The 15,959-nt window shown below is 36.5% G+C and overlaps 1 protein-coding gene and 1 pseudogene across 1 annotated transcript; both read left to right on the top strand.

Moving 5' to 3' along the window:
- The first annotated feature begins 3,994 nt into the window (after positions 1–3,994).
- LOC124101877 (cytochrome c oxidase copper chaperone) lies at positions 3,995–10,652 on the top strand. The gene is made up of 3 exons (XM_046458114.2): positions 3,995–4,189; positions 6,012–6,100; positions 10,525–10,652. The coding sequence occupies exons 1-2, from the start codon at positions 4,083–4,085 to the stop codon at positions 6,094–6,096; spliced, it is 192 nt and encodes a 63-aa protein (XP_046314070.1). The 5' UTR covers positions 3,995–4,082; the 3' UTR covers positions 6,097–6,100; positions 10,525–10,652.
- Positions 10,653–10,831: 179 nt separating this feature from the next.
- LOC124101716 (large ribosomal subunit protein uL11m-like) lies at positions 10,832–13,246 on the top strand (annotated as a pseudogene).
- The last annotated feature ends 2,713 nt before the right edge of the window (positions 13,247–15,959 follow it).

Here is a 15,959-nt window from a genome sequence, read left to right as displayed (position 1 = left end):
CGTAAATGACTGATACATGATCTTCTTGAAATTAGGTTCTATGTCATTTAGTCTACTTATTTAAAAGAAACTTTGATATTGAAGTTATACTTGGTCATGCTAGTTCTCCATGGGTGTTCTGAACAAGAACCTTCTGCCTTGTGAGGCAGGAGGCAAGGGTCTGCCTTTGTTTCTTTGTGTAGGAAATAACCATGGAAGATAAGAGAATAAAACAGACATCTGTACTGCCCATTATTAAAGATTTGGGTTACCTAAGTGTTCCTGTATGCAACCTAATTTGCATGCAGATATTATTTGGTGTTTTTTTTTTCTTTTGCAGGAAGTGGAAGTACTGGGGATTTCAGGCAGGGGTACTTTACCACTGAGCTACATCCCCACCTCTTTTTATCTTTTTATTTTGAGACAAGGTCTTGCTAAGTTGTTTAGGGCCTCACCAAGTTACTGAGATTGGCCTTAAATTTGTAATCCTCCTGCCTCAGCCTCCCAAGTCACTGGGATTACTGGCACACATCACCAGGCTCAGTTATTTGGCCTTTTTCACATCACCCTGTTAGGATGAGGGCTCAGGGAACTGGCACAAAAGTGCTGATACTTTTCTGCTGTTGCTGTAATAAATTTTCCTTTATCTATGACCCAGTAGTTTGATGGTTTCTACTAGCATTCATGAAAGCAGCAGGCAAGTAAAATTTCAGAGTTTCAGGCACTTGAAAAGTTATAGAGAATGTTAGAAGCAGCATGTATTTACTTGTGGAAATTGGGAAGCTTCCCCCCCCCCCCCACAAAGGCAGATATGTAAATACTAGGCAACAACAACAACAACAAAAGGCAGATATGTAAATACTAGGCAAATGAGAATTTAAGCCTTGTAGTTCTTCTCTCTCAACATATGGTGTCACTCCTTCTCTACTCTCCATAAGAATCTACCCTCAGTAAATTCAGCACACCTGTGTTTGGTTAGGTGTTAAAAAATGGTTAAATTCCTATACATGGAAACAATTTATAAAGCATTTCCTTCATTCTTGCTTGTTATATTACCAGGGCTGTCTTCCCATCCACAGAATGGCTGTTTGGTACTATCTGTGGCTCATAGCCCCATTCAATCCCATACAATAAACATATTCACTGTGCTATGAAAAAGTCCACTCAAGTGACTATTTGAAGCTTGTTGCTTGCTAATTCAGCAATTATAGAAATAGCAAAGAGTTCTAAAGATTTGAAAGAGTAAAGTATTGCTGGTTAAAATCAGAACTGAGAAGCAATACTAATAAACTAACTTCAGGATATCCTTTGTGAAACAAATGGTTGACCTTTTACTATTTGGTCTCCATTTGCCTTCTAGAACTCTTAATTTAATCTCTAATAATTTCTAATAAAAACTATTCAGTTAACAACTTGTCTCAGTTCTCTTAATCCATTAAATTCTTTTACATATCTCTCATTTTCCTTCCTCCTTCATTTATTAAAAAAATTCAGTAGCACAAATAAATACAGTTCAGTGATTAATTTTAAAATAAGAAACATTCATTTGCATTTAGACAAATTAAGTAGGATAGTAACTAGAATACAAGGAGAAGACATTGAACTTTAGGATTGTCACTTAAAAGCTATGTGACCTTGAGTGAATCATATACATTTCTGAACCCTAATTTGTGCTCATACATAAATGTAAATTATATGACTGTAAAGATTAAATCAAATAAACCACAACACAACTTTGGGTGACTTTAACACACCTCTTTCATCACTAGATAGAACTTCCAAACAAAAGCTGAACAAAGAAACTATAGAACTCGATAATACAATTAATAACTTGGACTTAACTGACATATATAGAATATTTCATCCTTCAATGAGAGAATACACTTTCTTCGAAGAAGCACTCGGATCCTTCTCTAAAATAGACCATATACTATGCCACAAATGATGATTCACAAACTCAAAAGCCCTTTATAAGGAAGCAATTATGGCTGAAGATTATGTTGCTTCAACTATTTGCATTCTAACTCAGCTTTTTTGTTTGGCCAGGGGGGTACCAGGGATTGCACTTAGGGGCACTCCACCACTGAGCCACATCTCCAGCCCTATTTTGTGTTGTATTTAGAGACAGGGTCTCACTGAGTTGCTTAGCACCTCGCTTTTGCTGAGGCTGGCTTCTGAATTCGCAATCCTCCCATCTTAGCCTCCCCAGCTGCTGGGATTATAGGTGTGAGACCCTGTGCCTGGCTTCTAACTCAACTTTTAAAAATTTTTAATTTTTAAAATATTTAAAAATATTTAGAAGTTCAAGTATTTTCTCCTAATATGTCATCTATTTGTTAACTTTGTCTGCAGTGTCCTATATAAAGCTTTAAGCCTTTATTTTGGTGTAATTAACTTCATTGATATTTTTATTTACAATTTGTGCTTTTGAAACGTAAAGTTGTTCCCCATACCTTGGGACTGTTACATGCTTTTCCATAATCTACGTCAACTTCTTAGTTTAACCTTTCACAGTGTAGGCCTTTAGTGTCTTTGGAGCTCCCCACTCCTCTGGCCCCCCCTTTTTGGTACCAGGAATTCAACTCAAGGGCACTTAACCACATCCTCAGCCCTATTTTTTTTTTTTGTATTTTATTTAGAGACAGGATCTCACTGAGTTATTTAGAGCCTCGATTTTTCTGAGGCTGGCTTTGAATTCCTGATCCTTCTGCCTCAGTCTGCTGAGGCGCTGGGATAATGGGTGTGTGCCACTGCATCCAGTTTGGAGCCCTTCCTTTTGATGTAGTGTTTAATTTTCTCCAAATGGTTAGCCTATTTTCTTTTCCCCATTGATTTGTGGAGCCACATTCCAAGTGATACTGATATTGCTAGTCCAAGAAACACTATTTGAGTAGTAACATTCTAAATCATGTGAATGCCTAGTTCAAAGAATTGATGATTGTGGATGAAAGTGAAGTTAGGAGAATATTAGGATAATATGTTGTTCTACTAAACACATAAATTCACTATGAAATAAAAAACATACTTATTAAAAGTTTAATAATTTGACAAATTAAGTAGGATAGTTTATTTATTTATTTTATTTATACTTATTAAAAATGACAAATTGGGATAATTTTAATAATTTGGAGAGTACATATGCAGAATTACATTTTTATAGCACCAGCTTGCAGACACATCTTATAGATTCTTTGGACTGAGTTTCTGAAATACAGAAACAAACTTTGGTTAGGTAATATTACAAGTTTGATTACCCCAAAAATATATCACGAAGCAGCTTTTAATGCCTTTATGTCCTCCTTTAAAATGTGAATTAATTCCCTTTTTCCAATAATTCTCTGCAGAAAAAAAATGATTGTTCTTTTTTTTTTTTTTTTTTTTTGCAGATAATATGACACTAGTTTACTTTAAAACTACAATTCAAGAATTGCCAAGGAAAGTTTTACTAATCAGTATACTAATAAACATGACTGATTCAAACTGAAATCACCTGGAGGGGGACTCTAAACGCAAATTAATTGAAGATTTAGTGTCTGTGTGTTTAGGAGATATAAGGCGTTAGAAGGCCTGTTTTCCCCAAGAGTAGTGGACTGGATTGTTCAAATGTCCTTCTGCTCATTTTTCTCTAGGTCAATGAAAAACAATACAAGCAGGGCGGGCACTTCAATAAGACAGAGAATGCCCAGGCAAGGAATATGGGAAAGAAGTCTGTTACTCAGCGGAACTGGCTTTCACTTAATGGTTTCTTTTGTTTAGCTCGGACAAGTCATTTCACTGTCTTGAGCTTCAGTGCAGACACTCTTGGGGGATAAAACGGTTGGGAGATCTCGCGGTCACGAGTCGTACCCAAGACGACCTACATTACCCTTGACCTTCACACCAACCTCTCTGCGCAGGCGCTAGACCGGCGCGCCTCGCAGAAGCCCTAATCTCGCCACTCCTGCGCAGGCGCGCTCCTGTTACCGCACCCCACGCCCCCCTCACCCCGAGAGAGGCAGGACTTCCTGTACTTTTTAGAGCGACTGCGGAAGTGACTGCGGACGAATCGGAAACGGCCGGAGAGTTAAGCCTGTCTACGCCTGTAGCTGCTTTCAGCTTTAAAGATGCCAGGTCTGGCGGCCGCGAGCCCAGCCCCGTCTGAGTCTCAGGAGAAGAAGCCGCTGAAACCCTGCTGCGCCTGCCCGGAGACCAAGAAGGCGCGCGATGCGTGGTCAGTGCGCAGCCGGGGAGGGGGCGTCGCCGCGCGTCCCGCACCTTCCGCCACCGAAGCCCTCTGCCCTCCCTAGAGAGTTAGAGCGCCCCGTAGGTTTCGCGGTTTGCTCTCTTTACCAAGCCCGCAGTTCTGTCCCGGGAGAGGAGAGAGGTCAAATTGGCCCGAGGCTCCCGTCACCCGTACATTCCTTTCTATAAATTATTTTTGAGCATCTTCCATGTTAAGCACTGCGTTAGGTCCGGAGATGTGGAAATTCCTAAAGATGCTACATCATTTAGAGGACTTTAAAAACATACGGAGATGCATGTTAGTGATAGCTGTACCACCCGCTAACAGCTATAGTAGATTTGACAGAAACGAAGAGTAAAGTTTCTGGTAATCTCCAAGTATTTCTTACAAAATGTAAAGAGCAGGACAAAGGGTACATTCCTTACAGTTCTGAGGAGTTCTCCCTTTAAGCAAGCAAAAATTAAAAATCAGCCAGTCTACAACGTAGGTGACATTATAGTATTCAGAATAGTTAATCTAGGTTATCAATTCACCAAAGCCCCTCCCCCATTACACTTCATATAGCCTCTGGTAGAATAAATATCATTAAGAGTCCACAGATACGGCCAATATGAACCTCCTCCTAGTAGTAGTCCCTTTTGACTTCAGAAAGTTGAGGGATAGTAGATGTGAAAAGAAGAGAAATCATAATTGACAAAATTCACATACTACTATAATCGTAATTGATAATAAGAATGCAGGGGCTCTGCTTTGATTAATACTACTACTTTGCAAATAATACTCTAAATGGAGAATTGAAAGATTATATACTGATGCTGAAAGTGATCCAGTGGAACCTTTGGATAGTTTGGCCTCATGATTAGGAGTCTGGGATACAAGGTCAGGGTTTGAATCTTGATCCACCAATTTGATGACCTTGAACAAATTATTTTAACATGTCTGCTTCCTATGTCTGTAAATTGAGCTTAATATATCTGCCTCTGGGATTACTGTAAGGTTTAATGGTACAAGTCAGGTCAAGTGCCAAGCACAGTATATGTAACATTTGAAAATGATCATTGAATGCTAATGATGATCACTTAATAAGAAATTTATTTTCCTAAACAGCCTCTCCCATTTGCAGCAGGCCTGGAGCTATTGGGAAGTAGGATTTTGATGAAATAGAACTCTGTTTCCTTCTATAACTTTCAAATGGGTCACCTCAGCCTTCTATGGCTTCTCTTTAAATATCTGTAGTCATGAGTCATTTATTTCTTGTCATTGAATTTGGCTTAACTTGATGTGATAATATTACATTTTCAGGCCCTAGAAATTAAACTTTGTGGTCCTAGTCTTTACTTTGTGAATCTTACCAGTGAAAAGCTCTTTCATCATCAAAAGGGGGATTTTGCTGCTCTCAACTACCAGATTTTTTTTTTATGTTTATGTTGTTGGGTATCTGACAATTAGAAGATTAAACAGGTGTGATTGAATGTAGAGTACAAACAGATTTAATTCCCCTGTCATAATAGGTGAAAAAGTAAACTGTTCAGTCTGCTCTTTATTTAACAGTAGTGTTATTCCGTGGATGTGAACTAATGGTGATATTTGATATCTGTAATTATTTCTCCTAATTAGATTCCCCCAGAAAACTAGTTCTGTGGAACATCTTTGTAATCGTGGAACAAAATCAAATAAAAATAAATCTGTTTGGTGTAATAGCATCTTTTTAAAAATTGCAGCTACATTTCATCATACTCATCTTCTGCCTTATAACTAGCATGTGATTAAAAACTTCTGTGTTAGATAACAAGCACATTTTATTTTACAGCATCATTGAGAAAGGAGAAGAACATTGTGGACATCTAATTGAGGCCCACAAGGAGTGCATGAGAGCCCTGGGATTTAAGATATGAAATGGTGAGCATATTGCTTCAAATATGTGTATTAACTTACAGATTGAGCAGCATTCTATTTGAAAGGTAGTTTACCTGGTTAATAGAAATGCATAAGTATCACTAAAAAAATAACAACTTTTCAGTTTCTGGTGGCGAATGTAAATGATGCTAATGAATTTAAAGCTATATTGTGAATTTGAGAAGGGGAGTCTGAAGCTTTCAAGAAAGAGTTTCACAAAAACTTTTAGTTATATTAGAGGAACTCATGGCTGTAGGAAGTTCAAAATATTCCATTTTCTTAGTTAAATGAACGAAACAGAAAATGTTATCCATTTCTTTTGTCTTATGTGGATCTTTAGTAAATGGCAGCATTGCTTTCGGCAAAAGAGAATGGAATTGTTGCTGTTTCTTTTGTAACATGCTTTATTCTAATAAAACTAAAACCTTAGACCTTTTTTTGGAAGACCTTTGATTCCATATATTTCAATAAAATATTCAACAATACTACAAATAAATGATTTCCTTTTTGGAAGCTCTTTGCTTACCCCTCCACTTCATTTAGGTCTCTATCTAAAAGTCTCTTTATTTGAAAGGCTTTCCCTCAACACCTCAAGTTAACTAGCATTCCTTCCCCATCATTCTATCTCATCCCTGTCCAACAGGAACTTTCTGTAATGACAGAAATGTTCTATATCTGCATTCTCAAGTATGCTAGCCACTAGCTTTATGTGACCATTGAGCTCTTGAATTTTGGCTAAAGAGACTAAGGAACCGAATTTTTAGCTTTAAAAATATTTACTAGGCACATGAGCCTAGTGGCTGTCTTAATATTATCACTTGAAAATTAAGTAGGAATTTTCTCTTTTACTCACTGCCATATCCCCAGCACCTATAACACTGCCTGGCACATAGGAGGTGTTTAATAAAGGATAATGAGGAAATTAAGACTTGTGGTTATGAGAAGGTTCTTGAGGTAGTTAAGCAGGATCAGAACTGGAACCTTGGTGCCCAGGCCAACTCCCTGTCCTTTATGCCCCTCCCCTAACAGCTACACCACACTGGCACTTTTAGCTTTATAATGATAGCTGACAGATAATGCCAGAGCCACATGTCAACTTAATAGTGATAGAGAGCCTGGGTTTTTTCCCTTTCACCTCTTTGTTGCCTCATTGGAATTTCACATATGGCCAGTCTTACTCTTTGATGTATAAAAAGGAGGGATAAGGAACTTTCCAATAGTTGATAAAAAGTTTGACTGTATAGTAGAAAACAGTCTATACTGAAAGCCCTGAGGCTTCATTTTTACTCTCCTGAGGTCTAGGTTAACATGTTTTTTGCTTCAACTGGTTGAACTTTTGTCAAAATATTAATCCTCTCTGACTTTGAGCCATAATATATTTTGTGTTTATAGATAGTACAGTGAATCTATTACTGTGTATATATGATATACTTAAGAGGCTTTTAGACTAGACAATTATTTTTAAAAATCCCATAGTAAATCATTTTGTAAAATAAGTAAATTTGGGGCAAGACGTATTCTTAAAAAATATACCTATTAGCTACTTTTAAAGACATAGAATCTCATTGTATATGGCTTCCTTGTTCATATTCTCTTTTACTGGTTAATTGTGTAAGCTATTGCCTTTATAACAAAGGACAGTTGGAGAAAAATTGGGCTTGGTTTGTGGCTCAGTGGTAGAGCACTTGCCTTGCATGTGTGAGGCACTGCATTCGTTCTCAGCACCACATATAATAAATGAATAAAATAAAGGTCTTATCAAAAACTAAAAAAAAAAAAAAGTTCACTTGACTTCATGTGAACCATAAAGGTTGTACAGTTGTTAAAAGTAGCATACATTCAGAAAGACTGGAAGATATTATAGTTTTCTTTGTGTTTTGGGGGCAGAGATAAGAGCAGTAGCTATGTTCTTCATTTGTATATAAAAGAACATACAAAAGCTTTGGACTTAATAAAACTTAATATTTAACTGATCATGTGGTCTTGGATAGGTTCTTCACTTTCTAAACATTAGTTTCCCCATCTGTCATCCAGAGATAAATGTACATACCCAAACTACCTTATAGAACTATTGCAGTGAGTAAGTGATATATGTATGTGTATGCTTTGTAAATTATAAAGTGGAAACCAGAACAGAATAGCTCATACCTGGGGAGTTATGGATAGCAGATATTCATTTTAGGACTATAGAATGTATGACATGATTATGTAATTTTGAATCCTGGTTAGTGGAAGAACAATCTGAATCCATGGGGGGCCTTACTAGGGATTCACACTGTCATGTTTTCATTTTCAGTGTAATGAAAATGAAGTATACTTTTGGAAGACGAACAGATATTTGGATCCCACTTGGTCCTAGGTGTCTTTATTCCCCCAACCTCCATGGGGAAACTGAGGCATGGGGAAGTCAGAAAAGACTTGTTCAAGTGAAGGGTAGATAATGGTAGAATTAAAACTAGTGTCCAGATCTTTTATAATATTCTCCAATTAATAGGCACTTTACATTTCATTCTTTGCACCAGTTAAGATTTTATTGCCAACATACTCATTTTTTAGGATTTCACATTATCTTAATTGTCAATTTTAAAACTTCATTATGAATGCTAATTAGAAAAACCTATTGCTGAAGTGCATTGGTGCATGCAACTCAGTAACGGGGCTATTGGTTGTAGAGTAAAATCCAGCGTAGCATCTGCATTGCTCTGAGATTAACTAAATTGATTTCTCTTCGACTAATTAAACTGTGTTTTTCTGAGAATAGTATCAAAGAAAAAATATCTTGCAAACTTAGATCTTTCCAGGAATGATCATAAAAGTTGCTTAATTAAAAAACCTTTGTAGATTTTAATATTGTTCCTAAATAAAGTAGATCTCAATTGTACCTTTTCAGTAGATTAATAGTAAGTATATTTTACCTCTTATATTTTCTTTGAAAATATAAGAATTATGACCACTTTCTTTCAGTCAATGGTTTTACTCAGATGTGAACCTCAAACATTTTCCAAATTCACAATTCTGGGCCCTGGACTGCAGTTGTTGACTCAGAAACTCCTAGGTGATTTCTTTAACACCCACTGACCTAAGTTTACAAAAAGTAATAGGGAATATGCTAAATATAAACTATCTTTTATGATTTAATAGTAGCAAAGACAGAGACTTGAAAACTACTAAGACAAAATAGGTTTGATGATAGTGATTCCAGACAATTTTATCTTATGACCACTTTTTTTTTTTTAATATGAATTAAAAGAGAAAGTAGACAAACCCTAAACTTAAGTAGAAATGTAAAACAATGGGTGGCTAGCATCTTTCTGCCTTAAGAAATCAGAAGAAACCTGGAGAACCCAGTTTGGAGGTTACAATCAAATTAAAGAACCAGCACTTGAGTAGTGATGATCTTCAGTATTTATTAATTGATCTTAATAGTTGGGGTGTTTCAAGTATGCCAGTTTCAGGGCAGAGGATGTGGATCATCTCCAGTGTGTGTGTGTCTGTCTGTCTGTCTCTCTCACACACACGCACACCTACAACATCAGTCTTACATACACACAAATAAGCAACTGATTATGTATGAAAATATGATTCCAAGATAATAGAAAAAAGTTATTTCTATCATTCAAACATTTTTTAAAAATAGGTATTTATTAAGACCCTAAAAATTTTCAAAATGAGAAAGATGGCCCCTCCTCTCAGGACTTTACACTTGAAATGTAACTGAGATTCTATGGGAAAGCCTCCAATATATAATCAGTATCAGGGAGAAAACAGTGCTATGGTTGGCTTCACTTTTGGTTATCTTTCCTGCTCAAACTTTTCCTTAAATGTATTCTTTCTTTGGGATTTTTAGAAAAGAGTTTATAGTTTGTGTCTTATTGAAGCTACTTATCTAAACCAAATGAAGGGACCCATTAGATGAGGCTTTAGACTTGGAGAGTTATCTAGCCTGATTTAATTAAAGAGTTGCCCTTATTTTGCCCTTGGGATTAAGTAAGTAATTTTCCACAGGAAGTGCCTTGTGTACTAAGCTAACCTTCTGCCTTCCACTTTGTGAGTCTTTGCCAAACATTCTTGAATCAGCAAAAAGAGGGGTTTGTAGATCTCTCATGTTGAATATCTATAAAAATAAAATGCTAACCTTGTTTGGAAGATAATTTTGAGGAAAAAGTTATTGTTTTGACTTCAACAAAAGCTTCTAAAGATTAAGTGATGTTATGAATTGAATAGTTTCAGTGATGTTTTTAGTTAGGCTCAACTAGAATCTTGTAATGTAGATCTTTATTTTATTCTGTGACTGATTTAGAATAATTGTGGCAATTAATTGATAATACTTGACTGAAGCATTCATTTTTAGTGGTCATAATTCCCTAAAACCATAGATCTGGTGTGGTGTTTGAAATCTGACTTTCTTAAATAAATCTCTTCTGTAGGTGGCCTGCTCTGTGAATGAATAATCCCTGAAGAATGAAGAAGATTAAACAGTTCTTGAAAGTTCTTTGATGAACTTTGATAAATGGATAAAGTATTTATAATTTATTAAAAAAAAAAAGGTCAAAGATTTTCAGGTGTGTTTCTTTTTGTGTTCCATACATACAGCTGCATTTTGTTTTTCCTCTAGTAACAAATTTTGTGATATGGGTTTCTTTTGTTCTTATTATTTTGTCATTCTGGGAACCGTGGGATGTTTGTTAAGAGAAAACAGATACTTCTCTTTGTTAGTGAAATCTTCAAAATTACATGCAAGTAAGAAATTCACTTTACCAATTCAGAATGAGTATGTTAGCCATATTATCTCATTCAAGGCTTATATTTTGTATTTTTAGATTGGTTTTATTATTTATTTATTTATTTATTTATGGCACTGGGGATTGAATCCAGGGCTTTGTACATGCTAGACAAGTACTCTATCACTGAATTATACTGAGCTAGAGCCTTTTACAATTTTAAGACATGTCTTGCTAAATTGTCCATGCTGACCTCAAACTTATGGTGATTCTGCTGTCTTACTTAGCCTTCCGAGTAGCTGGCATTACAAGTGTGTACCACCACACCTGTTTGTTATTGTTGTTTACTACAGTAACATCTTTTGGAAACGTATGTTAAATTTTAGACCAAGTTAGGATGGTTTGGCTTGAGAAATCTCAACTGTTTGGCATAATTAATATGTGTGTGACCAGTTACATTGTAGCATGGATTAGGATCAGGAGTTAAGTGCCTCAGGACCAGAAAATTATCTGTTATTGTGTTAGCTTTTTGTCCCTGTGACCAAAATACCTGATTTGAACAATTTAGAGGAGGAAAAATTATTTTGAACTCACTATTTCAGAGGTTCAGCCCATAGTCAGCCAACTCCAGTACTCTGGGCCTGAATAAGGCGGAACATCAGTTGGTATAGCAACCTTGTGGTCCTCTTAGCTGCTTAATTGCTAATGAAGCAGTTGATAACATTGAGTTTAAAAACCTCAAAACAAACTGAAAAGATAACTGAAGAACATAACTAAGAAGATATGTAAAGTTCATATGATATGGGATGGGAAAATTCTCTCCTTTATAAAAGAACCAAACTAAGTAATTACTTAGGATTCCTACTTAATTAATTGATTAAGAAAATGGCTTTGAAGTATGACATTCTTGGGTTGAACAGCTGGCTATGAGATGTGAAATAAGTCATAGTGTCTCATCTGAAAAAAGGAAACAAGTAATAGCTAACTTAAAAGATTGTGAGTACTAGGGCTAAGGTTGTGGCTCAGTGGTAGAGTGCTTGCCTAGCACATATGAGGCACTGAGTTCGATCCTCAGCACCACATTAAAAAATAAATAAATAAAATAAAGATACTGTGTTCATCTGTAACTGAAAAAATATTTTTAAAAAATATTATGAGGGCTGGGGTTGTGGCTCAGCGATGGAGCATGCGAGACCCTGGATTCGATCCTCAGCACCACATAAAAAAATAAAAAGTGAAATAAAGGTGTTGTGTCCAACTACAACTAAAAAATACATATTTAAAAAAAAAGATTGTGAGTACTGATGAAAAATGATGTAGATAAAACACTTAGCATCTAGCACTTAGTGTTATATTTGCATTTCTCTAATTTGATACTGTATTAATGATTTTACTTGAATATTCATTTGGATATAATAATTTTAGTCAGCATTGTATAGTTTACAGAGAATTCTTCTACATGAAGAATAGAATCATGGGGCTGGAGTTGTGGCTCAATGGTAGAGCACTTGCCTAACGTGTGTGGCACTGGGTTTGATCCTCAGCACTACATATAAATAAATGAATAAAATAAAGGTTCATTAATATCTTAAAAAAAATAGAATCTTGGCTCTTAGTGCTGCCCTGAGGTGAACTAAGACCGAAAGCCCTGCATCCTGTCAAAAGTTGAGCTGGGCTACTCAAGCCTTTCAGGAAACTCGAAGTGGAGTAATCTGGGCCATCCTGCTCACGGACCAGGCCGTGCCCAGCCCCCACTTGCCCCATTCCGGGTCAACAGGACATTTCTATCAACCAGTTTTGTAAAAGAGGTCAAGCAATGCCGGGCACAGTGGCGCACGCCTGTAATCCCAGCAGCTCAGAAGGCTGAGCAGAAGGAGTTCAAAGTCACCATCAGCAATGGCAAGGCTGCTAAGCAATTCAGTGAGATCCTGTCTCTAAATAAAATGCAAAATAGGGCTGGGTACGTAGCTCAGTGGTTGAGTGCCCCAGAGTTCAATCCCTGGTATCCACCGCCAAAAAAGAATTCAATGAGAAGATAAAAGACATCAAAGAAGGCATTCCTCTGCCTATAAAAGTTTTTGTGAAGCCTGACAGTATCTTTGAAAACAAGATTGGAAAATCCATTGTTTTCTACTTCTGGAAGGCAGCTGCTAGGACTGAGAAGGGAGCCTGCCAGGAAAAGAGGTGGCAGGCTTGATGACTTTGAAACACATGAGATTGCCCATGTCAAAGCTTAGGATGATGCATTTGCCCTGCAGGATATATCACATCCTCTGTTGTTAGCTCCACCCCGACTCTGCCTGTTTATTCCCTGAGCATTCACCCCCATGTGGAAGAACTGGCAGTCTTTCAGAAGGAACAAGCCACATTCCTGGCTGTCAGAAGGGAGGTAGATTTGGCAGCCTAGGCAGAAGCTGCCAAGAAGTGACCCCTGCCTTCTGCATTCTAGGAGTTTGAAGGAAGCATCTGAAAAGGAGGTCATTGTGAATGCTTCACCTAAGGGAAGAAAGGGAGGTCACACCAACATGCTTGTTTTTACATATATGGTATATTAAGGGATTACACTTATTACATACATGACATATAAGGTATATTAATATAACTTAATATGGTATATTAAGGGATTGATCCTGAAGAAACATCTTTTGTTGCAAAAAAATATATATTTTTTTTGAATCTTAAGATTCCCAAGTCAAGTATAAACTAACTTCCCACCCAGTACAAATTCTACTTTAATATGCCCTGGGACTACAAAAAAGAAAATAAAAATTCATAACCTTATCACCTAATGCTAATTTTGATTTATGCTGTTCTAAAGTTTTATTAATACATTTTTTGAAAATATTTTTTAGTTATAGATGGACACCATATCTTTATTTTATTTGTTTATTTTTTATGTGGTGCTGAGGATCTAACCCAGTGAGTGCCTCGCATGTGCTAGGCAAATGCTCTACTACTGAGCCACAACCTCAACCCCTCATTAATACATTTTTAAACAAAAAATGAGATCTTTTTCCTATGCTACATACTTTCAATTACAGTATAATATTGTCTTTTCCCCTTATCGAATTTTATCATCTGTGAGTGTAGTTCTACAATGGCATTTGTATTTCTTCATTCTTTGGTTTGCCATAATATTTTGTAAGGTGCCATCTATGTTGGATGCCTCTCCAGGAATTGTATATATCTCATTCTGGGACAGGATACATACCAAATCACTAAATTCTGATTATTTTTCTGATTAAAAGTCTGTATTTTGGCTTTCTGCTTGGTTTTATGGAAACATAAAGAAGAAATCACTTGCTTTTTGGTGACCTTTTCATACATCTGTGCCTGCACATATACACTTTACCAACCTGCCTTTTGAGTACTCCATAATATTTCTACTGACCCGGCCTTTTGACTACTTTATAATGACACTATAATGGAAGACTGCATAGGAAAGTAGTTGCAAGTGTAAAAGTCAACTAAGGATGGACCAGAAGCTATACATGTTTTCAGGGTTTTGGATGAGTACTGCCTGGTTGGCCTCCAGAAAGGAGGTATCTTTCTGTACCTTAATATCTTAAGGTGCCTATTCCCCATATTACTTAGCAACAGATAGGGTTTTTTTTTTTAACCTTTGCAAGTTTGTTATGCTTAACTGATTTGTAGAGAACTAAAGCACCCTTCTTGACCTCTGCCACTGTTGAAAATAGATCTCACAAACTGTTAGTCCTTCCTAGTAAGTCTACCCAAAGATGATGAGCAGCATTTCAGTAATAATATTAGAAAGATGTTACCACAGGAACATCTTCATTACCAAGTAATGAAGAACTTGACCTCCTAGTAGGCAAAACTACATTCTAACACATCTCTTTGCTATGTCTCTGTTATGTATAATGATTCCTAAACTTAGTATAGATATAGTCACACTTTGTCTCTAATAGTTCCCTTTCTCTAATCTTAAACTATTTAACTTGCCATGTTCAAAGGTAAAAAGTAGCCTAGGATTACTTTCACAGGTAGGATGTGAGGCTGATGGAGATATTATAATCCCCATTTTATGATGAGTATAGGTGTGCAGAGAGGCCAAGGGAATGATCAATCTGGGAATTTAGGTCACTAGAGTTCAATTTAGGTCACTAGAGTTCAAGATCAAATTTTTTTTTTCAAGCTCAAAGTTATTAATGGTGTATATTAGACTTGTAGTATAAGCACCACATATTTATAGTTTTTTATTCATTCAGTACATATTTAGGGAAAACTGATTACATGCAAAAATGGCCCTGGGTATTGTGGGGGGGAAAATATATACATATATATGTTGTCCTCCAGGAGATAAGGCTCTTTGGTTCAACATTTACTGAGGGCACAGTATATGCCAGCCATGTGCTAAGTAGCATACAAAGATTTATATGACATGGACTGCTCTCAAAGAACTATGGTCTGGTGATATATGAATATAAACCATAAAAATATAAAATTGAATGTTCAGTGCTATGATGGATATTTCAAGATAACTTTTCTCAGAAGAGTTCAGGTGTGACTGCCCAGTGTTTCTTTAGCTGTTTAAAACTTAGGAGACAGTTCCATCTATGTCAATTATGGTGCTTTTAATAGCAAATAATATTTGCTATTAAAATTCTCACCAAGGAAGACTCTGAGATAACGGAAAGTCAAGGGTTAGGGCAACCTCTGGATGCAGTTGTATTCATAGACTCAGTGATGCCATCCAAGATCCAAGTTATTTTCATCTTAGAGCTCTCCCCTCCAGGACTGATGAAGCTAAACACAGGCTTTCTTGTCCAACAGAAGACACAAAAACCATTCCCTAGACATGGACTCTTTAGTCTCTTTTTTTAGTCTGAGCCATATCAGATTACATACATTTTTATGTAATCATAGTTGACAGCAGCATATCTTATGCTAATTGGTATAAACAAGATCCAACCTCCCACTGATCTTAGCTACCTAGACAGAACTAAAACTGTCTTAAGAAGAAGTAAATGGATCTTGAGTATGTAACCAGTTTTCCATTAAACTGTCTTGTCCACCTAACAACCAGGTCATCCTGAATAGTCAAATTGAGTTTATAGGAGCGAGTCCTCTCATAGTATACTCAAACTATAAAGGGGAAATTGGTAGAACATCATGAATTG

This window comes from Marmota monax, unplaced genomic scaffold (assembly GCF_021218885.2).
Source record: "Marmota monax isolate L192 unplaced genomic scaffold, Marmota_monax_Labrador192_F-V1.1 WCK01_AAM20220418_F8-fsc00052, whole genome shotgun sequence".
Taxonomy (NCBI): Eukaryota; Metazoa; Chordata; class Mammalia; order Rodentia; family Sciuridae; genus Marmota; species Marmota monax.
Note: the sequence above shows the minus strand (reverse complement) of the source record. Positions and strands in the feature narration are given on the sequence as shown.

Bases quoted from the DNA above. Each gene is read 5' to 3' on its own strand.
- LOC124101877 (XM_046458114.2), top strand. From the start codon at position 4,083: ATGCCAGGTCTGGCGGCCGCGAGCCCAGCCCCGTCTGAGTCTCAGGAG. The intron at 4,190-6,011 runs GTCAGTGCGCAG...TTTATTTTACAG, and splicing joins AAGAAGGCGCGCGATGCGTG to CATCATTGAGAAAGGAGAAG.